Genomic DNA, 25,721 nt, shown 5'->3' on the forward strand with positions numbered 1-25,721 from the left:
TCTTTCAGAAGTTTGTTGTTGCACAATCGCCGCGTGACCTCGCTGAAGTGCCGGAACTGAGCGGCAAAACTGAGTCACTCGTCTCGGTCGTCGTTCAAGAAACAGAGGTCGCGTTTGCGCTTCACTGCCGCCGCAGAAATCCCGCTCGCCTCCTTCCCCGCCAGGAATTACACAACAGTGGTCGCCCGTCTGCGCTGAATCATCTGACCCCCTGGAGGGTTTTCATCTTCACTGCAGGCGGATGTTCCCTCAGAACTTTGGAACGGCTTTATGAAGCGGTCGCGGGGTCGGATTCTGAGGAGTTGTGATCCGAGGTTCTGCTCCACTCACCTGGTACTTGTCCGCCAGGCCGCCGCTCTCCCCCAGCAGACTCAGGTCCAGCTCGCTGGGACCTGCAGACAGGAGAGGTGGCAGGGGAAGGTGAGCACATCTGTCTCTCACTGGAGCTGAGACAAGCGCGCACGACGCCTGCTCCGTGCCTGGGCATCCACTTCACCGTCAGCCTGACCTTGACTCAGCTACCTGCCTGGTCAGACCCACAACTCCATTTCACAGACTCAGCTCAAGTGTCTCCTTTAATGGACTGACACGTGCCACGACGCGTGTCACGCGCCGACTCTCCAGTCACACTCGACTCCCGCCCTGTGGTTGATGGTTTACTTCTCTCACCGTGATGCAGTACCTCATCATTCTGACCAACAGAACTATCCCAAGTGTGCGGCGAGTACTTGCCCTGCATAGCTCCCCATGACTACTACATCCTGTACTCCCAATCCTAGACACAGTACTGTAACTTCATGCTTCTTCCTCGTAGCACTACTACTGTAACCACTGACACTTCTTCTGTAATCACTTTATCTATTGTGACCTGTACTACAACTACTTGTAAAAAAAACTAATCCTACTTCTGACACTACTTGTGATACTTAACTGGGAGTAATGGGTTCGAGTAGTACCAATAATGCTAACCTCGCCACTTTTAAACGGTACCATTCGTTAAATTTCTACTTCAAACTTTACCAATACTAATGCAACGGCAAATACTTTAAAAACTACGGGTCACGACATACAACTACGAGCTGTCAGTACTATCCTTTAAGTAGTGTCAGGCAGCAGCAGTCCGACTACTACAAGTGCTAATCCTGAGCTTGTGGAAGCAGTGACCTGCAGCAGCGCTGACCACTGCTCCCTGTCGCCACGGTGCAAAGTAATGCTTAAATCCTACGTAGAATCTTAAGTAGCAAGATGTTGCATCTTCATTTGCCTGCTTCAGTGGAAATGGGTCGCGAGTACACACTTGGCCTGCAGCGGCTCCAACACGCCAGAGAGCCACGATGAGAGAACTGGGTTGAAATCTGCAAGCTGCGAACGTCGCCGCACGTTCTCCGGAGACGAGGGTTGTTCGCGTCACGTTGAGAATCAGGAGCGGATCTGCGGAGGGAAGTGGAAGCGGCCGGGTCGCTCCGGAGTCAGGCTCTTCCCGGGCTCCTGCCTGGACGTTCTGCTGCGGCAGCAGAGATGTCAGGCACTCGTGCACGCGAGCTGTCAGTCACGCTCAGCCTCAGCAGCCTGACACTCGTTCTTTTAAACGTCCCATAAATGCAACAACAGAGACTGAGATTTATGACTCTGGTGAATGGCCCCTTTGAGCTTCAAATCAATGGCTGCTAATCCTGGTGAGAAGGGAAGCAAATCTGACATATAAAATATTATCCATGGAATATGATGAAATTATGATTCATGGATGAATAGTTGATTTGCCTGCGATTATCAAGCATTCACTGAGGCGAAGAGGAGAGTGCAGGCTGGGTGGTGATGACAGGGAAGGGGGAGCTGCCATGGTTGGAGACTCAGGAGTCAAAGTTAGAGGAGTCAGAGATGAAGATACTGAGGTTGTCATTGAAAGAAAAGTGAGACAGTGTTGAGAATGTTGGTGGATGGAGTTGGAAGTAGGTGTTGACTAGTCCAGGGTTTTTTTGATCTCGGGCCCCACCTGTCCCGGAACAAATGGACCCGGGGCCCATCCAAGTAATGGAACTGATTCATTCCTCTTGATTTCATTTGTGATGGACAACCATATTTAATGTACTTACACGTAAATGTAACAGGGTTATGATCTACACAGTAAATAATATATTTTTTTGTTATTTTTGATCTTGATTTGTTTGAGGTGTTTCGGGAAAATTTGGTTCGGATTCTCTGGTTCTCTCTGAATTCAGCTTTGAATTGAATTCCTTCAATTCAGTGACATACTACTGCCACCATATGTGGCTAATGTATCAAAACTGAGCGTCTCATAGCCTAAAGGTGGAAAACAAAAAAAACTTTTAGCGGCCCTCTAGGAGGCGCTCGCCGCCCAGCCATGGGCCCCGGCCCTTTGGTTGAGCATCACTGCCTGGAGTATGGTGTATTGAAGGTGTCTGTCAGGAGAGTCCCGAGTGTGACTTCCGTGACTGAGGGGGACTCGTGACGGTTCGTCTCCACTAAAGTGTCCGTCTGACCCAGATTTCAATCCTGGTGATGAACAAGCGTCTCCTGTGTCAAATCTATCAGCGACACATTCTGCCTCCGTGTCATCGCCACCTGTCCATCATCTGCTGCGAGCGCACATCGATGCGGACCCTGTCCTCTCCTTCCTTCAGGAGAGAAGCGGCAGGTGAAGCAGCTGTGAAACCCTCAGCAGGATTGTGACTGGGTTCCACTCACCCCACCTTGCCTTGCTGCCTTGATGGCTCCTGCCTGGTTCTGATAAGGTTTCTGCCCTTTGCACACGAGTGCTGACTTGTTCCAGCGTGAACAGCATCACCAACACGTATAGACCGACTGGCTCCACGTTGCCCTCAGCCTGACATACAAAGCGATGCGACCAAATTCTGCATCTCACAGGTCGACCGATTCCTCAATTTCTATGAAAGTGACATAACCCTGCGGCTGCCATGGCAACCGGCCGTTGCCAAGGTGCTGATGGTTGATGCTTCACTCGGTGATTTTCAGCTTCAATTAAGAATATCGGAGGTCGGAACTAAGAATCGATTCAACGGTGAAAATGTAGTTTTGAGTCCTCACGTCACCCGGAGGAAACCTTGTTCAATAAGAGCCGGGGAGGAACCGAAGTCCGAGCCAGCGGCGAGGAGCACCACGATCTCGGCCTGAACTCTCGCCGCCCCCTCAGCACCAACATGATATTAAAACTCTTATTTATTTCGACTTTATTGGCTTCCAGCTCCGATGACCCGCCGTCTCCTCCTCCTTATATTAACCTTCTCTGCTCTGGACTTGTTTAACTCTACAGCTAATGGGTCCCAGCTTCGCTCTGGCCTCCCAGAAGCTCCACAACTCATGAAACATCTAAATCAGCCTCTTATTGCTTCACCTACTCCAGTCCAGTCGGGACTCGTAGCTCTTCGACAGGAGCCTGATCTCCAGGGGCCGCTAACAGTTATTGTTTCCAAAAACATTGGCTTCAAAATGAAAAAAATAATCTCCTCTCCATGTCTTCAAATCACTGCTTCATATATTGTTTTTTAAGGGTAAGAAAAAAAGCTATTTACTCTAGCTCCCTCTTTCATCATGCTAAGTGTTGTAGGACACAGATTCCTAAAAACAGCATGTGTCTAGCGTCTGCAACTATGTTTCCACGTGGACTAGGACTTCAACTCAGTTCTGACCCTGGTTAATTCCTGACCACCAAACAGCGAACATCCCACTTGTGACGCCACTCACCAGACGAGACAGAGGCGAAGACTCACCGGCTGCAGGTTCTTTGGAGCAAAAGAGCTTGTTGTCCAGGGTCATGCTGATGTCACAGAAGACCTCCTCTTCATCTCTGTCTGCGTCCAACTGAAAGACACGACCAGCTCTTTTCACAAGGTGACTTTTGAGAGCGTTCTCACGCTACCGCCGGCACAAAGCCAGCGCCGGGCTTTTAAGCCGGCGTGAAATCACAAGTGAGACTCATTACGAGTTCAAACATCAGAAAGAGGTCGGATCTGCGCGCGGCTTATTTGGTATTCAACGCGGGCCGGGCTTTAATAACACTCCGTTAATGAGCTCCGCTCCCGCGACGGCCGGCCGCGCGGCCCAGCGCTCGCACGAACAAACGGACTGTGGAAACCTGCTGTGGGACGCGGAGCTGGTTAAAATGCTCTTATCATGTTGTGGGTTCAGTTCCTCGCTAATCTGAGCCAGTCAGCTCCGACAAACAAGTGTGACCGCGCATTCAAATCAGTTGGGGGGTCGTCTTCCCACCGCGAGGTCCGCTGGGGTTTCGACGTCGCGAACGTTCAAAACATAAACCTGCGTCTAAATTTAGAAAAGCTCTTTGTTTCCATGGTAATATTTACAAGAAAAAAGTTCCTGCCGTCATGTTAATCACAGGTGGCATCGACCAAAGAACCAGGAGCGTTCCATTTCATTCAGCAGCTCCGTGTGCAGGAGGCAAGCGGAGTTCAAAGAAATCCAGGAAGATAACCAACAACCTCCAAGACACTATTAACTCATGGAAAGGTCGCTCAGAATAAATGGGTTTTCTTCTGGAGCCTGGCGTCGTCCGAGATAAGTCCTTGTAAAGTCTTAGCACAGGTGTCGAACTTGAGGCCCGGGGACCAATCCCGGCCCACCATGTCGATTTACATGGCCTGCTTGAGAAGGATGGGTCAAAGTTCAGTCGACCATTCGATTAAAACCACAAAAAACTGGATCGGTTGCCATTAGAGGGAAGAAGTTGGTCTTTGTCAACAGCCGACATGATGGGAACAGCTTCACAAACCCGAGGCCCAGGACTGTTTTACACGGCCTGCTTGAAAAGGTTGTGTCAAAGTTCAGTTAAAGCCACCAAAAACAGTGACACAATGCCATACACAGAGTGAAAGGAGCAAAAGTCCTCTTCAAAACAGCCACCGCTCGGCGCCTTGGGAGTGAGAAAGTGTTGAGGAGTTTGCCAGTTGTGGAGTTTTATCGCCACCCAACACGGCAGCGAGCGATTGACAGTGTGTGCTGAAGTGACTTGGATGAAGTGGTGGGAGACCGAGAGCACCTCAGCGGCGGCAGGTGCTGCGAGACCAACCTGACAGCCGATGTTTCCGCTTGTAAAACTGGACCGAAAAGCCACGCTGCAATTTTGGGGGATGAGGGGAAGTTGGGAGGGGGCTGAGGGGGGGAGGCAGCATGTATTATTCATGACGGTATGAGGCGCTTTAGTGGCGGTGGATTGCTGGGTAAGTGCTTCATCTGTTCTGAGAGGAAGCATTCGGCGATCGCACGGCTCGAAAAAGAGTTTCTCCGAGACGGAAGTGGATGGATGGGTATGAAAGTCGCTGTTCTCGTTTGTGCCAAACGCTCTTCTCTTTCTGAGCTCTGGTTTGGTCCCAGAGGAGCTCGTACGGACGGTGCAGAGCCCCAGTTCAGTCAGGGAGCACCTGATCACAGTGACCTTTGTGTGTAGCATTGAAGAGGGGTGCCACAAGGGTCCGTCCCTGGACCACCGCTGTTCACTGACTGAAGCCGAGAGCTGCGTTTGTCGTTACGATCCAGTCTGTGGTCAGTCTCGGGAGATTCAGACGTCGAACTCCTCTCCTCTCTTCATTATTTCTTCCTGGCTGCTGGAATTTCCTGTGAGACTCTGAAGGTCTGAGACCCTCACGAGTCTCATCAGTGACATCCAAAGATTGGAGTCTGGAATCCCGCGAGGGCGTTTCTTCCCAGCGAGCCATTCAATTCCAGCACGTGGAAGAGTTGTCGACGCCGACGTTGCTGCTGAGCAGCTAATGACTCATGCTAATTGTCGGCTGCGCTTCCACGGCTGACATTTAAAATTCAAATGACTCTCACAGAAGCTCAGGACAGTGGCTCCTCTGGAGATGCTGACGAAAACCCCGGGGACGGACGCGAGGAGAGAAAATTACCTGTTGAGTTAATACGTGACAAATACCTGCTCTGTTTGTTCACGACAGACTGAAGCGTGACCAAGTCTGAGTCACAGTTGGACGCGATTCCTTTTGAAACTAAATAATTGATTCTGTTTTCCACATTGGCTGCTTGAAAGCACATTCAATCTCAGGATATAAATAAGTAAAATTAGATCCAGAAGCCGCAAAAATATCAGACAAAAATATATATTTTAATATCTGTACCTGTATTTAGTTTCACCTAACACTGGCTTTTTACATTTCTCTGTATTACTTTTTTTTCTACAATTTTATTTTTTTTAATTAACATGTTTTTTTTGTTCACATTGGTAGATGAAGATGTTGAGGTTGGAACTCCCAGGCAGAAGGTGGAGAGGAAGGCCAAAGAGGAGATTGATGGAGGTGGTGAAGGAGGACATGAGGTTTGTAGGTTTGAGAGAAGAGGAAGCAGAGGACAGGGGGAGATGGAGGAAGATGATCCGCTGAAGGGAGAAGCCGAAAGAAAAAGATGTTTTTTTGTTCACTATTATTTAAAATAAGTCATTACATCTTTTTATGCAATGTCTTATGACAGTGTTCAGTTTCAGATTATTCGGTTTCATGTAAGCTTGAGGAATGTTTGCTGTAACAGAACAGATTTTTTTAAACAAAAAATTTTATTGAAAAATATTTTCCATTTTGATTTGGTATTTTTGTATATATACCTCTAATTCATAAATGTTATTTAACCTAATTTAAATATTAAAGGGATTTTATTGGTTTTATCATCATTATTTAAGGACATTCAAACTTGAATATATGGTATTTTATTTTTTTCCACGGTATTGATACCTTTCATGCAGAAATACTGCGTTTACTTCAGGTTTTTCCTGTTAGCTGTGAAGTACGTCCCCTCTGAGCGCTGGGATGAAAGGATGAGAGCTATTCATTTTCCAGCTGAAGGTTTTTCACCTCATCCAGTTAAAAGTGGCGGTTGTCGCTTGACTCAGCGAGGGCCCCTCTCAGCTCAGAGTGTGGTCGAGATCGCCGACGGAGACCATCATTTCCGAGCCTTGAAGATTGTAACATGAAAACGATGAATCCTGGGAGGCTCTTCACCGGAGCAGGAATCCTTATTTACTGAATTAGTGACCACAAAAACGCTAGTTTTGAATCAGGAGAAGTAAATCTGTCTATAATCCAAGCTGTTCTCACGCGCTCTGTCTCTTCACTTCGCGACTTGAGTTCAGTGAGCATCCGACTTCAGTCATTATGAGGTTTCTTTAGGGATTATTCTGCAAAAAACACAGTGAAAACCGCCATGATGTGATGTCTTTTTTTGATGCTTCCACTGTTTAAACATGTTCATTCACGTGAGATTTCACCTTTAAAAAGAGATCATTTTTCGGAGGGCGTGGCGGTGAGTACCGTTAGTTAATATTTGGCAGCAACCCTGATGATGTGGACCCCAGTTATTTTGAACTTTTAATCCTGAAATTGAGGCCAGCAAAAGGTCCCGACAAAGAGGTGTGTCCCCACAAGTTGACACACAGAATTCTCACGCACCTGTGTGAAAGCCTACCACTGAAGAATTCTGCATGTAAACTGGTGGAAAAACCTCTCAGCTGCACTCACACAAACACACACCTTGGTGGAAAAAAAATCCTACTTCATGAGTGCACACACTCACACACACACACACACACACAGACAGAGAGAGCCACACTCGGTTACACATGTGTATCACTTAGTGTTGCACATACTTTACAACCCCTTTGGTGCCAAAGCTCTCTGTGGCTGTGAAAATCCTTCTCCCTGGGTCACACACACACGTCTCACTGGAGACGCCGTCACACGCATTACGGTCTCACTTAGACCAGGTGAAGATAATAAAAACCACACAATGAACCACTGAGTGTTTCACGCAGGAGATCCTCCAGACGAATGGTTTGGAATCTCTCAGCGGATCCTGCTGTGACGGTGACAGCGGAGAAGTAGATTCTCTGACTCGCAGTGGCTCAGACGGATCGATGCGGACAGTCGCCTTCTCTGGGTGGTGAGAGCCAATGGCTTCATCAGCACCCAGCTCACACATGCCAGGACTCGAGGAGTCGTGACTCTTGCAAGCATCGCGGAAATAAACCTGGCTGTGCGGGAAATAAACCGATATATGTGAAACCCAGAACTCAGACTTACCTACCGTAATTTCTGAACTATAGCACACTGGAATTGTAACCCCACCCACTACATTTTTGAAGGAAAATAGTTGTTGTTCATCCATAAGCCGCAGCGGTCTATAAGCCGCCGGTCAGTGGTGCACTGAATTAAAAGCCCTTTTCAAACCAGTACTGCAAACGGAGTCCAGCATCGAGAGTGAAGTTGCGTAATACAGAGCGTCTTGATTTATCCATGCTGCTCTGGCTCTGCAGCTGGGATCAAATCAGCGGCCCAAACCTGACTCGCTTGTGATCATGTCGGACTTTTGAGCCGAGCACACACAACGTCTCACATCTTTTATTCACATTAAAGCGCTCAAAATGCGCTGTTTTTGACCCCCGTGCCCAAAGTTTAGACACCACTGCCGGTCTCAGCGGCTGCTTCTCAATTCCAGACCTCCAGGAGATCGACTCTGTTGACGGTGCTGTGGACACACCGGCGAAAACAACGCTTTAAGGATAAATAAAAAGCCTGATTTCATGAATTTCATCGCCTCTGATTTCAGCCTGTAAAAATCCATATATTAGCTGTGTTGTTGTATAAGCCACAGAGCTCAGACCGCAAGAAAAAAGTAGCAGCTTATAGTCTGGAAATTATGGTAGATGTGTGTGTACCACTCACTCCCCCCCAGGCAGCCTCCAAAGAAACACTCTCATCCAAGTCTCAGCTGATAAATGAAGAGTTCCTTTGTCACCAACATCCTCAAGAGAAACCTCTTGGCTGCACATGTGAGAAACCCTGACAAGTTTGTACAGACTTAGAGCTCGATGGTTTGACTTTGACCTGAGTAGCAAGTGTCCAACTAAGCTATCTCAACACGTCAAATCACCTTCTGAGTCAGAAGAACCCGTGCCATCACCTGTGCGTACAGATCAACCTCAGGAACAAGAGGATAACATGGTCACTTCTCCCTCAGTTTGTTTTGATTCACACCAACGTCTTGGCACAACACTGTCATGGAGAACTGCCTCTATTGGACTCCAAAATGTCTGTTACTTAAGGGCCAGTTTTGGCCTGTAACAGGTTATGACTCCCACAACAACAACTCAGGACCCAGTTGGATCCCATCAGGCCACCCTTGAGGATCCGCTAGGAACGGTGACGTACCACCAGAAATCAATGCAGTAGCTGTTCCCTGGTTGCAGCTGTCTTACCGTGACAATGAGGCCCCGCTCCTGGAAGTACTTGACCAGCGGAATGGTGTTCTGCTTGAAGTTGGTGAGACGGCGGTCGATGGCCTTGGGGTTGTCGTCGGGTCGTCCCTGCTGCTCGGCTCTCCTCTGCAGCCGCTCCTTCAACCGGTGATTGGTGCAGGCCAGGAACACCACCAGGTCAGGAGTGCAGATCTGCCGAAGGAGAGCGGACTTGTGAGACGGCGTGCGGAGCTCCGGTCTCGACCGCCGGGGACTTGGAAAGTGAATGCTCTCAGGTCAGGATGTCAAAACTGCAATCCCGGGGGAAAATAGACTTCCCACTCAGGAGAGACGGAATTGCTTCACCGGGAAAAAAAAAGGCTGGATGAATTGAGATTGTTTCCCTAAATAGCCCTGCGGCTAATCTGCTGATGAAACTTTAATACAAGGGTGAGTCACGCTGGAGGAAGCTCACGGCATCTGAGGACGAAGTGGAGGCTGTGGAGAAACGACAGACGGAATTGTAGCTGTCGAATTCCACTGACACTAATCCGATTGCTCCAATATCACCCAGCTGTGGCCACAAGTGGGCGTTCCTGTGCAGGTGGGGCTTACCGTGCGCTGAACGTATGCCTCGCTCAAATGGAAACACCCCAATTCTTGTGTCGTGCTGCAGCTGGGCCCTCCTCTAACCATCAGTAATCTGAACCACCTGCCAAACCCACGGCTCGAGGGCCAAGTCCAGCCCACCGGGTAACTTTTTGTGGCCCGCAAGAGCTGTAAATACATGTGGGGTTAAATTCATGATACCAAAAATTAGGTGGATATTGTGGGTCGCAGTGTTCACCGAGAGGCACTTCATGCAACAGTAGAATGAACAAGTAGAAGGTGAATTCTTGTCTCGCTGTAGACTCTCTAATAAAAGTTTGCGAGGGTGGGATCTCCCCGTCAAGACACACTAAGCTGGGCCCAGACCTGACGGATGCTCAAGTCCACATTAGGGATGAATTCCAATTCCTTTCTTAACCCTCAACTTCATTCCTCAAAACCAAGGGTTAAGGAAGATTTTGTTCCTTAGAAATGGAACATTAAGTTCCACCCAAGACTCAAGTTCTCAACTGTTTCCCCAGGATGAGCAGGAGGGGCCCCTCAGGGTGTTCAGGAGGATGTTCTCAAGATCGCGGTGGTGGGCGATCCAGGTGGGCGGGGCTTGGGCTGACACACTGACTGGATGAAGAGTTAGCTGGGAGCGTGTCTCTGAGAAGAATGGGTGCTTCTTTTGCTGAACTTACAGGATTATAAGAACGCCAAGCAAACAGGAGCCAGCAACTCGCTCCGGGCTCGTGTGTGGATTCTCTGCATGAATGATGTTTGTAATGGACTTATTCTGGTTACTCAAGCAATCTTTCACGCCGGGTGCAGAAGAAGGTTGTGATTGAGCGCGTGACACAGCCAGCCATCATCAATCCGAGTGTGGATTCCGTCTGGTTCCGACAGCGGACGTCTGCGTGCCATCCCCACAGAGACTCCACTGGCTACAGTGGTGCGGTGGGTTCTGCCGGTCACCGTTCACACAGTGAGCTGCGGCTGTAAACGGAACAATCCGACTCACAAATATAGCTTCAGCACGGCCACAACAGCAGGCGGTTTCAGGGCCGCGGCGTCCAGAGGTTGGAGTCGAACACTCTTCTGTCCGAGCCCAGACCACAGCGTGTTGTTCTGACGGTGCGTTTTAGAGTCTGCAGCATGACAAACAGACTCAGGTCCGGTCTGTCGAGCTGCTGGAGCCAAAAATAGCTCCGTTGTTTACTGGGGCAAAACAAACAAAAAAACAACACGGCTCACTTTTGAGCCTCGGAAAAATAAGTTTCAGTTTCCATGGCGACCGCACCAATTACGGTCGACCGTCAGAGTGTCTCAGTGATTTCAGTGACTAACCGCACACGTGTGTGTGTGTGTGTGTGTGGTGATTTCATCCCTGTTAGGAGTCACATCTAATGAAGTCCATCGATGACTCTGTCGGCTGATGCACGACAGAAAGTAGGTTACTTCACGTGCACACTCGCGTGCATGTCTGCAGACACTGAAACCAACATCTCTCGGGCTGTTCCCAGACCTGGGCAAAGTGTGGCCCGCGGGCCATATGCGGCCATTTGCCTGTGTTTTTGCGGCCCTCGTGGGGTCAGACTACAACTATACAACTCTTGTCATTTCCTGTCATTTTGTTTATCCCGCTTTTCCTCAAAGTTTGATGAAAGAAAATTCTAAATATATTTTGAAATCGCCTTTTCATCTTTTCATCTATGTTTGGTCCATAGTTTTATTATGACTTCTATTCAACTAAAATGCATACAAAATGATTTATCATATTTACACTTCTTAATATCCTTGCTTCCATTGAACCTTTTAAGATTTTTTTTCGTCTCATTTTGCAGTCATCGCTGCCTTTCTTTAGCCATAATGGCTCCCCACAACAGTCACAGTTTAGGACATGTAACTGCTCACCTCTCTCATAGAACTACAGTGACTGACGTCTGCAGCTAAAGCCAACATTTAGGGCTCTTGTCATTGAGAATTGAAATGTTTGTGGTTGTACGTGTCTTGAGCTGAATGAGAAGAAAGAGAGTGAGAAAGGAAGGCTGTCAAACTCTGCCCATATTACACAAAATTTTGTTTTACATTGATGACGACTCGTGGGTTTATTTCTAATAAAGTGCTCCACACATCTCAGTGTATTAAACACGCAGCCAGCCATGCCTTTCTGCAGTGACTGACTTTTCAGTTTCAGTTTTGTCTGGTTTCAGGGTCACTAGTTGGTGCTTCCCTTAACTTTTCATGGAAAAATATAGCACTTGAATTTCAGAGGGATTACTGGACATGATACACAGGCTGAGTAGAATAACACACTTGACAATAACACTTGATTTGAGCATCATAAACAGGGTGCTTTATATTTACAGTGACTGCTACACTTGTCGCAGTGATGGATAAACTTGTCGGGGCCGGCCACAGGGTCCCCACATGGAGAGCTAGGCAAGTTCACACACTTCATAAATCTGACTGTTTTGTTTCATACTTCACATGCTGAGACCCAAAATAACAACCCAAATACCAGTAAAAGTCAGTTTTACATAATGTGAAAAACAAACACGAGTCCACAGCGGAAACAGACGCGGCGCGGCGCGGCTCTTTGTCATCTCGACCACAGCTGCCGCCGACTCTCAGGCTTGTCTGTCTTCCAGCGCGGAGCTCGGCGTTCTGTGAGTCGGCGCGTTTGAAAATAAATAAACCCAGGAAGGCAGCAGATGCTTGAATAAACGAGAGAGCGGCAGAGAAATATTGCCTTCTCCATCTTCGCCTGAAGCGAGATGTGAATCACGACTCTCGGTGGAGCGGGAGGAGGCGGCTCTGTTCATAACTGTCGATTGTGTTTGTTCACTTTTACATTAGAGATTGATCAGAATGAAACCTGGGAGGAAACGGTCACATGATGCCGACAGAGGGGGCGAGTGAGTTCAGTTGGCGAGTGGCTGTTTGAACGTGTGAAACCGACTCCTCTATAATTGATAAGAGGCGAGGTAAAGGAGCCGGCGCGGCACATCAGTGGCCCCGTGCCCCAGGCTCCCTGTGTGATGTTGCAAAGGGCACCGACGACGCATGTTGCGAGGGAGGAGCTCAGGTGGCGGTCCTCAGAGGACGGCGTGCCTCTGAAATGAACCAGAACATTTCTGAAATGGAGGTAAACTCCATTTCAGAAATACTTCCAGATGAGTACTTTCTGAGGGAGGAAATGTTTCCACGTGATGGTGATGAATCTCTGAGGTGTCAGAAAACCCTCACTGTTCGGTTGGATCTCAGTCTGACATCTCATCAATGTTTTGGCCTGAAGATCTAGTCTAAGTTCCTGCATCTATCTTCTTCAGCTTATATGAGCTCAGATCACGGGGGCAGCAGCCTAAGATAAGAGGCCCACTCTTCCTTCACCCCAGGATCAAAGGCTGAATCTCTGTGATGTCTGCAGAGAGAGCAGGGGTTCTGAACCTTTTTGACCAAGGGGCCACCTTTTCCAGAACAAATGGACCCGAGGCCCATTCAAGTAATAGAACTGATTCATGACTCTTGATTTCATTTGTGATCAATAACCATAACCTTGGCAAATGACATGAAACCATGTGATCAGTGCAGATTGAAAGGTCCGGCCAGGAGCAGAACCCGGCGCAAGTCATATTCATCAAATAAAAAAAAAAAAAAAGGAAAAAAATACACTTGGTACAAACTGTTGAGAAAATTGGAAAAAATAAACAAAATTCAGAATAAGATAAATATAATAAAAGTATGTATAAATATAAAAAAATATATATTTTATTTTCAAAACAAACTCAAAACAAGATTTAAGTTAAGTCTAAATGAAAGTAACACCATAAACTTTTCAAAACTGCTTCATCAGGTGCTTTCATGAACAGTGTTTACTGTTGGGTGAAGCGTCACTTTCTTTATTTTTCTTTTCAAGAACTCCGACTGTATTAAAACTGAGCGTCTCATGAACCAGAGGTGTAAAACAAAAAACTTTAGTGGCCCTCTAGCAGGCGCTCGCGGCCCAACCATGGGCCCCGGCCCTATGGTGAAGAAAGCGTCCTTAAGGAAGATTTTGTTCCTTAGGATAAGATGCATTTTTGAGGTTGAGGTTGAGGATTAAGGAAGGAACTGGAACACACCTTAAACCTCCATGAGATCTCGCTGTTCAGATGTGTGCACCTCACGACACGAGGTGCTTCCCCTTCACTACTGAGCTGACAGCTTCTCAGTGACGCTGCCTTCATCTGTGTCTTCACCTGAGACGGCCTCCCAATAAACATGATTAAGAAGGGAGCTCGAAGGTGTTGGTGACCAGGAAGTGTTAACCATCAGACCAAGCAGCTGATGAAAGGAGCGATGCTCCTTAGCAACGGAGCCATTGTCACAATAGTGCAGCGCTAAAAATAAATCCTGTTCTCTTGAAGTCTCTGCAGGTTTAAAGTAGCTCCTGATGAAGTGACAAGAGAGCGCAGATGTTGTGTCACATGTGAGTGTCGTGGAGCTCAAGGTGTGTGAAGACAAGTCACTATTCTGAGTTCCTCAGTCGTCCATCTTCCTGCTGCTTCACGCATGTCCATTTGAAACTCGCTGAAAAGGTTGAAATGAACAAGTGTTGCTGACGTCCGCTGCGTGATCAGCCTCAGAGGCTACGTGTCACTCGCTGCTGATGGAGTCTTGCAGGATCCAAAATTAAATTTAAATATTTTTTTATGAGTCGTGGCTGGAGTGGAGATGATGCTCTATTCATCCTGCCTCCAGGAATCATCCACACGCCGCAGAAGCTACTTAAAAGCATCCTCACGATTCACAGCTGCTGTGAGGAGACGGATCACAGAGCATCTGTAGGAGATTCTGGGGACGACGACCCGCGTGATGCGCTGTCCTCTCCCCCCTGCTGGTGCTGTCTAGCTCTCGCTTCGGCCGGTGGCTGAAGCTGAGTCGCGATGCTGACTTGTGTTAGAGGACGTTTGACATGGGGCGAGCCTCAGGCCAGGACAGGCCAGTGGTCGGCCGAGGAAAAGGTCAGTCGGCACCAGAGCAAGAGTCGGGTATGTTATGGGCGGCAGAGCAGAGTATGGTTGGTTGGGGTTGTAAAATTCCCTCTGCCTCGACTGGAGTTTCCTCCCAGTATTCGCAACTGTCGACCAGGCCAAGACGCATGCGGCTTTCCCCCCATTTTCATGCGGCTCGAACTGGCTGGGATTTTGGTAAAGTTGCTATTGAAATGGTCGTTTATACAGGAAATAAGACGAAAAACTGAGAGCTATTCCGGCTGAATATTGTTCAAAGACTTGCATTTAACTTTGAAACATAAACAATAAACCTCGCCGTACGTGCTCCAAGCTTAATCCTAACCTGACTCACAATCTCACACCAAACCTTCAAGTCAAGTCAGTGTCAGTTCAGTCTGTTAAGTCTGTTGCCTGCGGGGATTTTTAGTGTCCAGCAGGTGTCAGTGTTCAGTGACAGTTTCAACACAGTGTCAGCACAGTGTGTCATTGTGTCGAAACACTTGCCCATCACTACACCTTTGACCCGAGCCTTTAACATTAATCCCGTGTGAGTTACTGATGAGACCCGAATCCATCGACCCATTTTGACCTCTGACCTCATTCATTCCCTGACTGTCTGTTGAAACCACCCCTTCCCCCGACCCCTCACCTGCTCTCCACCCTCCTCAAGAGGCGAGCCTTTAAGATTGGCGCTCACGGCTCAATGGACAAGCTCGGCCCCAGATTGAGACGACGCTCTGCCAAAGAAGAAGAAGAATCATCCGCGAAGCACTCGCAACTCATCTGCAAGTGCCGCCGCCGCCGCCGCCGCCTCCCCACACAGCAGCCCTTAACCATCCGCCGCTTAATTCCATTACACGTCTGCTGCCGCTGGGCTCTGCGTTCCCACCGCTGTCAGCTGCTGACCTCCGGTTGCCGGGGCAACAGGCGGCTTCCTTCCTCCGGTCCTCACTTCACCTGTGCACCTGCTCATCATCCAAGTTAGCAATAATTCAGGTGTCAATCTGCCGAGCGTTGCTCAAACGACTCCAGCTTTAATTCCTGTCATTACAAGAGCTACGTTACAGCCCGGCGTGATTTCAATCTGAGCCCGGCTGCCTGATAATAACCATAGCAATATCTCAGCGCTGGACCCTCGCGGGAGGCTGCGATTGTCCAGGTACTGTTTATTGGCTGAATTGGCTCGGCGTCCATGAGCCAGCCACGTTCATCCTCTGATCCCTGGGCTTCGTCTCCTCCTCCTCCTCTCTCGCACAGGAGGCATGTGTTGTGGCGGCGGTGCTCACATTATTGTTACGGGGAGAATTGGTGACTGGGGGCAGCGTGGGAGCGACGCTCAGATGAGGGGGGATAAAGACGTACGTGTGAGACCAAAAGCAACAGATGGTCTAAGCTCTTGTTCTGAATGGACAACAACAACATGTTAAATGGACAATGGAATGGACAACATGTTAAAGTGTCTTATTATTAAAGAATTTATTTATTATGTAGTATTATAGTATTTCCACTACCTCCTCCTCCAGCAAGACTGAGTAACACTCTATTTCCTGTCTCTTTTATTTTGTATGGACACTTCCTGTTTCGGGGGCAGCACAGTTGCCTCTCAGCAAGAAGGTTCGAATGCATCTCTGGACCTTTGTGGGTGGAGTTTGTAGGTTCTCCCTGTGCCTGCGTGGGCTTTCTCTGGGTACTCCGGTTTCCTCCCACAGCCCAAAGACTCCCACGCTCACGAGGATAATAGGACACTCAAAAATCGCTCCTTGGTCTGCGTGTGAAGCGGCATTGTTTTGGGCAGATGCCGGGACACAACTCTGCTAAGACAGTGGCAGGACTCGGTTGCGGTTCAACTTGAGATTCGAGTCTTTATTTCCCTCCCTGCTACCTTGATCCTGAGTTCCTGGCAATTAGTCTGGATAACTGTATCCTGTTTTTTTGTCCGTCTTTGACCACGTCCCATGTGGATGGACTGTGTTGTTACAAATGGTGTGCACAGACCATAACTCTCCACCACACCGCTCACACGGCGGATTTCTTCCATGACCTCGGTGACGCATGATAACTGCCGTGAACCCTCCCCGTTGAACCTCACAAAACACACCATTTTAGTGGGGTGACGGATGATGAGTCCAGAGAAAACGCTGCCCCCGGTGCCCTCCGGATGGATCTTCCATTACCGTTCCATCTGGCACGATTCATCAGCCTGCTGCGCTCGACATGTACTTACAATTGTGATGTTGACAAGTCATTTCTCACAGTGAATGGCCTGAACGCATCAGCGTAGCATGAGCGCCCAGATGTGTGAAGACACAAGCCTCTGAGTGTTGGGATGACTCCGAGCAGATAAAAGCTTAAAAGAGCCTGTCAAAACAGGGTGAGTCGGTGGTTTCCTGTTGAGCTCGACTTGTTCCTACATTTAATACCAGCATGTAAGTGTAGTTAAAGAACGCTTCACAGCAACAAGCGAGCGGCTCAGCCTGCCTTTATAAGGAGCAAGATCCAGCTCTGTTTACCTTTGGCAAACAAGAATCTGTATTTCAGTCGGCGATAACACAAACATGAGTCAGGCTAAACTCTTTCTCAGCAAGTTTAAAATATCATCCGGCACAATGGCTTCAGCAGCCGTGAAACGCTCCTCCTGGAATATGAATCCCAGCAGCGAGGGTCTCTGATGTCCGCTTCAGTCCCCGTGTGGCCACACAAATTAGCCGATTACACGCCGCGGTGAAGTCACGGCGACCCGTGCGGACCCCAGCCGTTCCCAGACCACTCCGCGAGTCAATGAGGGCTCATTTAAGCCCTGATCCACGGTAAGTGGGTTTAAATAGGCTTAAACGCATCGGTCCTTCTGGGAGCAATCGAGCGATTTGTCACAGTTAGTCAGTGAATCGTGAAGTTTCCATCCGAGCGCTCGGCAGCGGATGTTAACACCGACACGTGGTCAGTAGCTGAACAGGCGTCTGCGGGTTTCGTAGACAAACTTTGGCTCGTGTGAGATGAGCCGCTCTGATGGAAATATTAACTGGAGATCTGGTGATTTATGTGTCTCAGAAGTCAAGAATATCATGCCGACCGGTCAAATATCGACCTGTTCCACAGGTATCTGACCTCCTTTGGTCATTTCCCGTCTTCACCGTCTGTGTCACACCTCTCCTCTTCAGTGGTTATCTTCCTCAGTCCAACTCTCACTCTCCTCTCCACAAGCCATCCGTCCTCCCAAACTGTCCCTCTCTTATACTCATTTCTGATCTTCTCCTTTCCAGTATCTTCATCTCTGACTCTTTTCCACCCTGCCTGCACTCTCTTCTTCACCCTCTAGTGCCCTTATAAGAACACATCTAACATTAGCATCATATAACAGAGAAGCTGAAATAAACCGATCAGGACCGTTCAGCCAAAAAAAAAAAAAAGAATCTTATTATGAGCACAATCACATGACGCAGTGTTCTGGTTGCAGGATCTGATCGCATCCGACTCGAACAAAGAGCTTTTGAACACAGAATTGAAATATGGAAATGACTTGGCTGCTGCCTCTGTTGGAGCCGTCTGACTTTGGCTCCGGCTCCTCCATCGTGACTCATGTAATCTTTAGATGGAGTCTAAGTCAGGGACGGACTCCTCCTCAGGAACAATGGATGGTTTAGGTTTTACAGTAACACGCTTCAGATTCTGTTTTATTCCTGAATTAAAGAGGGCCTTTTAAAGTACTGTACACTCATCTGAAAAACACACAGTGCTGAGAGGCGACAGCAGTAGCATGGTGTTTTCTGTGTTCTGTCTATTTTGTCCAGAGACTTCCTGTTTCCATGCCTCTCTCCGCTCTCTTGACAGTGCCTGCGTGCACTCACTGCCAGGCTTCTTTATTGAGTCTCAATGGTGAAAAAAAAATAGCAATATACTTTGTGTACTTTAGAATTACATTACCCAACATTAAGGTTCTTCAGAGAAGGAAAAGCTGTGAAAAATAAACATTATTTTTCTGTAGAAAAAAATCATCATGAAAGTTTCTGCCTCTGCAGCACAGGAATGTAGCGTGTGAAACACTGCTCTTAAGGTCCAGTTTATTTAGGTATGTGGGCAGAAGCATCAATAAAACAGAAATAAATAGCTGTAATTGTATTTACTTGCTCCAAGCCAACATTCTTGAAGTTTTTATTGGGCATAAATCGGCCCTATTTTTCCCTGTTAAATTGGGCGGAGCCACTGTCTTATTTGGTTTATAAATGAGGTGAAATGCAGTGTTATTATCAAAGTGCTTGGCTTTAAAACTGAAGTTTAAACAGTTAAGAGTCACTTCAACTCAAGACAATGAAGACCAGGTTTGCTAGCAGCAGCTAATCTGGGCCTCAGCGTGATTCTCAATGTTGATTTTACTCCCCGCCGCAGCGGACAGGCGCTCCACAGTGACCAGAGATGACCTTCAGCTGCGTATAAATAAAACAGCAGCTCAACTCCTGGACCTCCGAGGACCTTCCTCTCGGAACATGTCGGGGTGAATGCTCGAGCAGAATGTTCTGAGCGCAGATGCCTGTCATGATTAATGGCAGCGGCCGTCTCCGGCGGCCTGCTGTTTACGTGTTTAAAGGGGGAAAACTCCTACCTGGTCTTCGAAGGACAGAGCCTGCCCCACGTCTCTGGGGAAGCCGTCGATGACGATGCCGTTGGCGTCGGGAATCTTCATGATCTTCTGCTTGATCTCCGTTATTGTGGTTTCCTGAAGGAGAGAAAGCCAAAGAGGCTGATGGTTAGAATCCATCTATCCAGTTGCATTGTCTTTTTCGATAAAGAGTTGCTCAGTTATTCAGGATTTTAACCCCTGTTAACAGTCTGAGTGAGTCTACTGCAGGAGGGTTGCTGTTTATCACCATGACAGGGACTGACTTAATGGGCTTTCACCTCTGTTCTGGGTCAAAGTTAGAAACTGTCTGCTGAAAGTTAAAAAAATACACAACAAAAAACCCTTCTGCTACGTTTTTTTTAGCCACATCTGAGCCCATACTTTTCACTAAATGAATGCACAAGTCTTCAGGAGTTTCTGCACAGGGGAGCCCTCTGGTGGCCGCCAACATTACCACGTATATAAAGGGATATAAACACTGCATCAGTTCTGCTGCTTGGCAGCAGTAAATCTGAGTCAGTGGAATTTTTTTTCTCCAACAATTAGCTCACTGACTCTGGTTCGACCTCGGACGAGCGCTAGCAGTCAGACTTGCTGGATGTAGCAGCTGCTGGGGAGGAGCCAGCATCACTCAGCATCACTTACTTCCTGATGGCTGGAGGAGGTCAGCGTGTCCGAGTGTGGTGCGGAGGCATGACACGACATGACACGGGAACATGTGCAACATTGTGATCTAAAAATAGACCCGTATCTTTGTGTCGCTTTCATTTACCAGCGCTCAGATTCACGTGTGAGGATAAATTAGAGATGGAAACAAACAGAGTCATGGCTTGTCTCAGCGTCGGAATGCTGCACGGACACACAATTCAAACGGGGATCATAAAGACAGCACTGGATCACAATTCAACTGCATGAAAATATATTCAGTCATTTCATTAAAAGCTGAGTCTTTCCAAAGAACATTTGTGTTTTAGCCTGACATTTGCTGACAGTGCGCTTCAGGTTATTGCTACTAAATAATTTGAGATGTGTCACATAAGTATTATAAATATTAAACATGGCTTTTTTGTTTTCCTTACGGAAGGAAAAGCTGAATATATTGGGTCAAAACATTTAAAAAGAATCATTAAATGCACATTGAATAAAGGAAAAAAGAATAATAATTTACTTTAATTTATTTATTTAATTCATTCTTATAAAAAATAATTCTACATAAATGAATTCATATGTAAAAATTATATATATATAGTATATATTATCATACTTTTTGATAATTTTTTGATATATATATATATATATAAAAAATATCAAGGAAAGTCTGAAAACCTGGCATAGAAAAATGACTAATAAGCTAAATTACACCACATGAAAAAAGCTGCCACCTAAACCCCCCAACTCTGCCCATTAACAAACACTACATTTTAAAAAATCTGTACACTAGAAAGTGAAATATACTCCAAGTGAAAATACATCCACAAAAACATATGACAAAGAAAAGAACTGGCAACATGGACGATGATGTTTGCTGATGACACAGTGGTTTGCAGGTGGTTAAAACAATACGTGGCTGCCTAGTTGACTTTTTCTAAACATCCTTCCTGAAACAACACCATGTCATCACGTCCCAAAAAACGCCTTCAGCTCATGACTGTCATAAACAAATATCCCGCTCTTACTTTCAATTCAGATGGCAAAACTTCCAAAAGCTCTTCAGAAGCCCTGTGGGACGGTAAAAGGAACACCACTCAGAAATGCACTGAGTCACTCGGCCTGCCACTGAATTGGCACGGAAGAAAGTTCCCTCGGGAACGACTGAGAAGCATGTGCCTCGCAGCCGAGCTGCGACCAGAACTCTGGATCCGTGTTTGTTCTTCAGCTTCAGAGCCAACACCACAGACGAGTCACCAAGCCAGACCAGAGAGTTGGGTTGCAGACGTCGCTGTATGGAGGTAAAAGACCGCAGCAGAGGTCCAAGAGGTCCCTGCAACCACCTGTGTTTCCACACCTGTCTGGGGTCTGGTCACAGGCGCCCATCACTGAAGTCCCCTACCACCTTCCTCTCTCCTCTGCAGGGTTGTTTCCAGGCCATTTGAGGACATATCTCCAGGGTGAGCAGCATTGTCTGTGATGGTCTACCAACCTCATCATCAACCTCATGCTCCAGCGTTCCTCTATCTACTTCTTACGACCAGGACCTCACCCTCAGCACCTTCAGAGTTCTACCTCCAAGAGAAACAAGAAGGTTGACAACTTCCTCAGAGGTCCTCCGACAGACTTTCCACCAGGTGCAATTTGAGTTGACAGAAAATGGGGGACCAAAAATACACCTTCCCTTCACCCTGGGTTCAAGAGTTTCAGTAACTTCAACAAGTCTAGACTTTTTTGAGGTCCATTTACTGGTCTACTCCAGAACCACCTTCTAGTGGCCTTCAAACACTTTGATCTGAGGAAGTGACACCATGGTGGTCATCTCCGAAGATGCGAACTCAACCACACGTATCTTCAGCTGAGGCCCAACATCTCCAACCCTCCAGGTCCCTCCAGATTCCTGAGAACCAACCTTCAGTGAAGGACAGCCGTGTGACATTCTGATGGAGCATTAGCAGTCGAAACCACAGGAGTCTGACCCGGTTCATTATCTCACAAAGCTAATAGCATGTTGTATCTCGCGCGTGTCCAGGAAAGAATGGCGCTAATTGGCGTCTTGTTATCATCACGCTGTGGTGACGCCCTGCCTGGACGCGCTCATCCCCTCCCCCCCCTCGCACAGATCGGGCACTACCTGTGGTGCCAGCTCCCCGTTGGTGATGATCTTTGCGATCAGGCTCCACTTCCTGTTGCTGGTGGCGTTGTGGATCATCTTCTTCCGCAGCAGCTCGCCCACAGACATGTAGTGGAAGCCGTAGCGCTCGGCGATCTTCAGGCTCTGCGTCCCCTTCCCGCTGCCAGGGCCACCTGAGCAGAGGGGGAGAGCTGTCGGTGTTGTGTTGGTGAGTGTGAAACATTATGCGTGTGGGCGTGTTAGCGTGGGCGTGTATTGACAAAATCCCAGACCATGTGGAGACTTGCTAATGTGCGTGTGCGAGACGCTGGCTGTGCGACGGCGCTAGGTGGCCAAAGGTGCCCGTGTGGAGGCTGAGGGAACAGGTGTGCGCGCGCACGCAACCGTTACACAATCTTATTTCTTTGGACCAGCATCGGAAAAGTGGGTCGTCAACAAGAGATGATGCTGAATAATTCTCACATTTGAAGAGTCATGAATATGGAGGACGACATGTCGTGTCATGTCGTTGTGTCTGCACAGAACAAAGAATGAGCCACACACATAGAGAACACTAAAGGTCAAATCTATGGTCTCAGCATCCTCCACATGGGCCCCTCTCCATCATCCTGCAGCCACACCCATCACATTCATGTCCTCATTGACCACGCCCACTGAACAAGGTCACCCGCCCAACACGGACACAGGGTCGAAAGTCTGAATTGTCTCTTTCTCACCTCCATCCTTCCTTCCATTCCACATAGCACCATATTTAATTTCTTCCTCTCATCCTTGCATACTGCATCTTTTCTTTCTTTCCTTCACCCATCTTCCTTCCATTGCTTCTTTATTCCGCCCATATTATCTCCTCCTCCTCCTCTAGTATTCCCTCTTTCATCCCTTCCACCAAACAGCATCCTCCACTACCATCATTCCTTACTTTGTTTACTCCCATTCCTACCTTGTCGCTGTTTTCCTTTCTTCCTTCTCTTCTCCCTCCCTCCTTTTATTTTTTCTCCCTCCCTTCTTTACTCCTCGCCTCCTTTCTTTCCTTCCTTCCTTCATTTCCCACTTGCTCCTTTCCTTCTGGATTTCCTTTCTTCCTCCTTACCTTTGTCCTTCCTTCCTCATTTTTTTAAATTTTTTTTTTGGGGGGGGGGCAGGTGGCTTGTTCAGTTGTTTTCAGGTTTTTCACACTTGCTTCTCCTCCACTTCCCCCTCTCCACAAATCACAATCTCATCAGCGAACATCATGGTCCCTGGAGACTCCTCCTTTCACCTCATCTGTCAGTCTCTTCATCACCAGTGCAAACAAGGATTAACCAAACAAAAGCACCAGCTGACTCCCACACAGGGAAAAAAATTAAATGTTTGGTTTTAATATAGCTGAGCTTTCTCTCACGATGAAAAAGCTGACAATGCGTTAGCATGAAGGCTAATGTTTTGTGACCTACTTAGCTCACTGCAGAGCGAGGGAGTTGTCAAACTCACTGTGAAAAGTGAAACATAAACAGTGTATTTTCATCAGGCCTGGATAAATATAGTTTTCCTGCGCGAGATAAAAGCCGCCGCAGACACTGACTTTTAAAAGAGGTTGTGTGGAGTAATTGTTAGCGTGAGGGTACCGATGACGAGGATGACTTTGGGTCGCGGCCTGGACGGGTCGAACACCTCGTACTCCTCGATGAGCTCCGCCGTCTCCGACAGGTCCGAGTCGCTCTCGATGGAGAACTGGCTGATGGGAGGAAGTCGGTCGTATCGTCTGTAGGGAAAGTTGGGACTATCGGGCAGCACTGAGCAGACAAACACAGACACAGTTTTCATTTGCCTTAAAGAAAACCAAGAAACAACAAAGATTTTCCGTCTCACCGTTCCTGAACAGCGAGCGGCGTGATTGTCCTCCGTTCAGAGGTGGGAGGGGCTTCTTCTCCTGCCCCACAAAAGTGTCCCACCGCACCTTCTCTGCTCCCCCGAGCTCCCGGACCTTCTTCAGGCAGCCCTCCAGGTAGTCGATGGGGTCATCGGGTCGGTAGTACATGAGTCCTGTCAGCAGACTCTGGAGCGGAGAAGACCTTGTTCAGTTCTCCATCCCTCACTTTCAGTGTGGGGTTAATGAGGAGAGGTTGGGAGGTGAGTTGCCTCTGACCGACCAAAAATATCTTTAGCTTTCAGTGAGGCTGCTCTTGCGATACTTGTATGTCTGTCCACCCATCTTGTTTCCTCCCTTGAGTCCAACAATTCTATCTCCATCCATCCTTCCCGCCAGGTTTTTTCTCGCTATATCCTTCCATGCTTCCTTTCTTTCTCCCTTACTTTCCACAGATCGCTATATTTCCTTGCTTCCTTCCTCTCCTTCTTTCATCCACCCTTCTTCAGTCCAGTCATCTCTTCATTTCTTCTTTCCTCCAAACACCATCCTTCAGTTCCACCTATCCCTCCCTTCAATCTTTCTTCTTTCCTCCCTTCTATTTCTCCTCCGTCTGCTCCCATCCTTCCTTCCCTTTCATCCCCTGATAAAGTACAAGTCACAGCCTCTCACCCTGTGTAGCTGGGACAGCCTCCTTCACCGTGTGACCTCATTAATTCAGAAAATAATAAATGCATGAGTAAACGCCAGGCGTCTCACGTGGCTACAGTAGTGGATCGTCTCAGAGAACCGGGGTGATTGATGTAACCCACAGATTCATCTATCACTTTCGCGTGAACTTGCGGTTTATTTCAATTTAAAAACACCCCTGAAACACAGCTTCCCGTTGATGTGAAGGGACGCAATGAACCGCGCTCGTAGTCTGCAGAAACATCCACGTTTAATTTGACTTGAATCTTTTTTTTTTTTTTTTGATGTCGCGCCCCGCAGTTGAATGAAAAACGAGCGTCTCACCTCGAACAGTTGAGGAATCTCCCTCCGCGCCAGATACTCTTTGGCATCGTTGGTGTTCATGTCCGCCGCAGTCACAACTTCTCCGGGGTTGGTGTGGTTTCTCTCGCAGCTGGGAGGATGTTGGTTCGGAGCCCGGAGCGTCAGCGCATCGTCTCCGTGTCGGCGCGACTTTCCGAGTGGAGGATTCCTGCAGGCGCAGCGGACGACACTCCTCCTCTTCCCTCCTCTCCCTCGCGCCGCGGTGTTGTTGACTCCTTCACTGACTGGAGAGACGATTTAGCCTCATAAAACGTCCATCAGGCGGACTGAGGGGCAATTATGTAATATGTCGTCATGGCAACAGCTGATAGATGATGTCGCCGCATCATGGGAAAAAACACAAACATAAAAATACCCGCTCATCTGCCTGACAGGGATTGTTTCTTGCTTATTTTTGATATTTTAAAATTGCGTTTTGGTCAATTTATTTCTGAATATTTGACCTCTTCATTTTTTCCCTCTTCGCTCTTTCATTATTTTATTTATTTATTCGTTTTTATAATGTGGTCATGTATTTTGCTTTACATCCCTATGTTTTTCAACTTCTCCTTCTTCTTATTACCTTCTACCTTCTACCTTATTAACCATAACTTTTTTTTGGA

At 47.7% G+C, this 25,721-nt stretch overlaps 1 protein-coding gene across 1 annotated transcript in view; it reads right to left on the reverse strand.

The window, feature by feature from the left end:
- ak5 (adenylate kinase 5) overlaps positions 1–25,369 on the reverse strand; it is a 32,661-nt gene extending 7,292 nt beyond the window's left edge. The window contains exons 1-8 of the mRNA XM_053882583.1: positions 25,081–25,369; positions 24,069–24,255; positions 23,825–23,992; positions 22,221–22,393; positions 19,421–19,534; positions 9,257–9,448; positions 3,750–3,840; positions 331–392 (exon numbers count right to left, since the gene is read on the reverse strand). Coding sequence (XP_053738558.1) covers positions 331–392; positions 3,750–3,840; positions 9,257–9,448; positions 19,421–19,534; positions 22,221–22,393; positions 23,825–23,992; positions 24,069–24,255; positions 25,081–25,140 — 1,047 coding nt within the window. The 5' untranslated portion in view covers positions 25,141–25,369. The remainder of the gene's footprint in view (positions 1–330; positions 393–3,749; positions 3,841–9,256; positions 9,449–19,420; positions 19,535–22,220; positions 22,394–23,824; positions 23,993–24,068; positions 24,256–25,080) is intronic.
- Between the last annotated feature and the right edge of the window lie 352 nt (positions 25,370–25,721).

Source organism: Synchiropus splendidus, chromosome 13 (assembly GCF_027744825.2).
Source record: "Synchiropus splendidus isolate RoL2022-P1 chromosome 13, RoL_Sspl_1.0, whole genome shotgun sequence".
NCBI classification, from domain to species: domain Eukaryota; kingdom Metazoa; phylum Chordata; class Actinopteri; order Syngnathiformes; family Callionymidae; genus Synchiropus; species Synchiropus splendidus.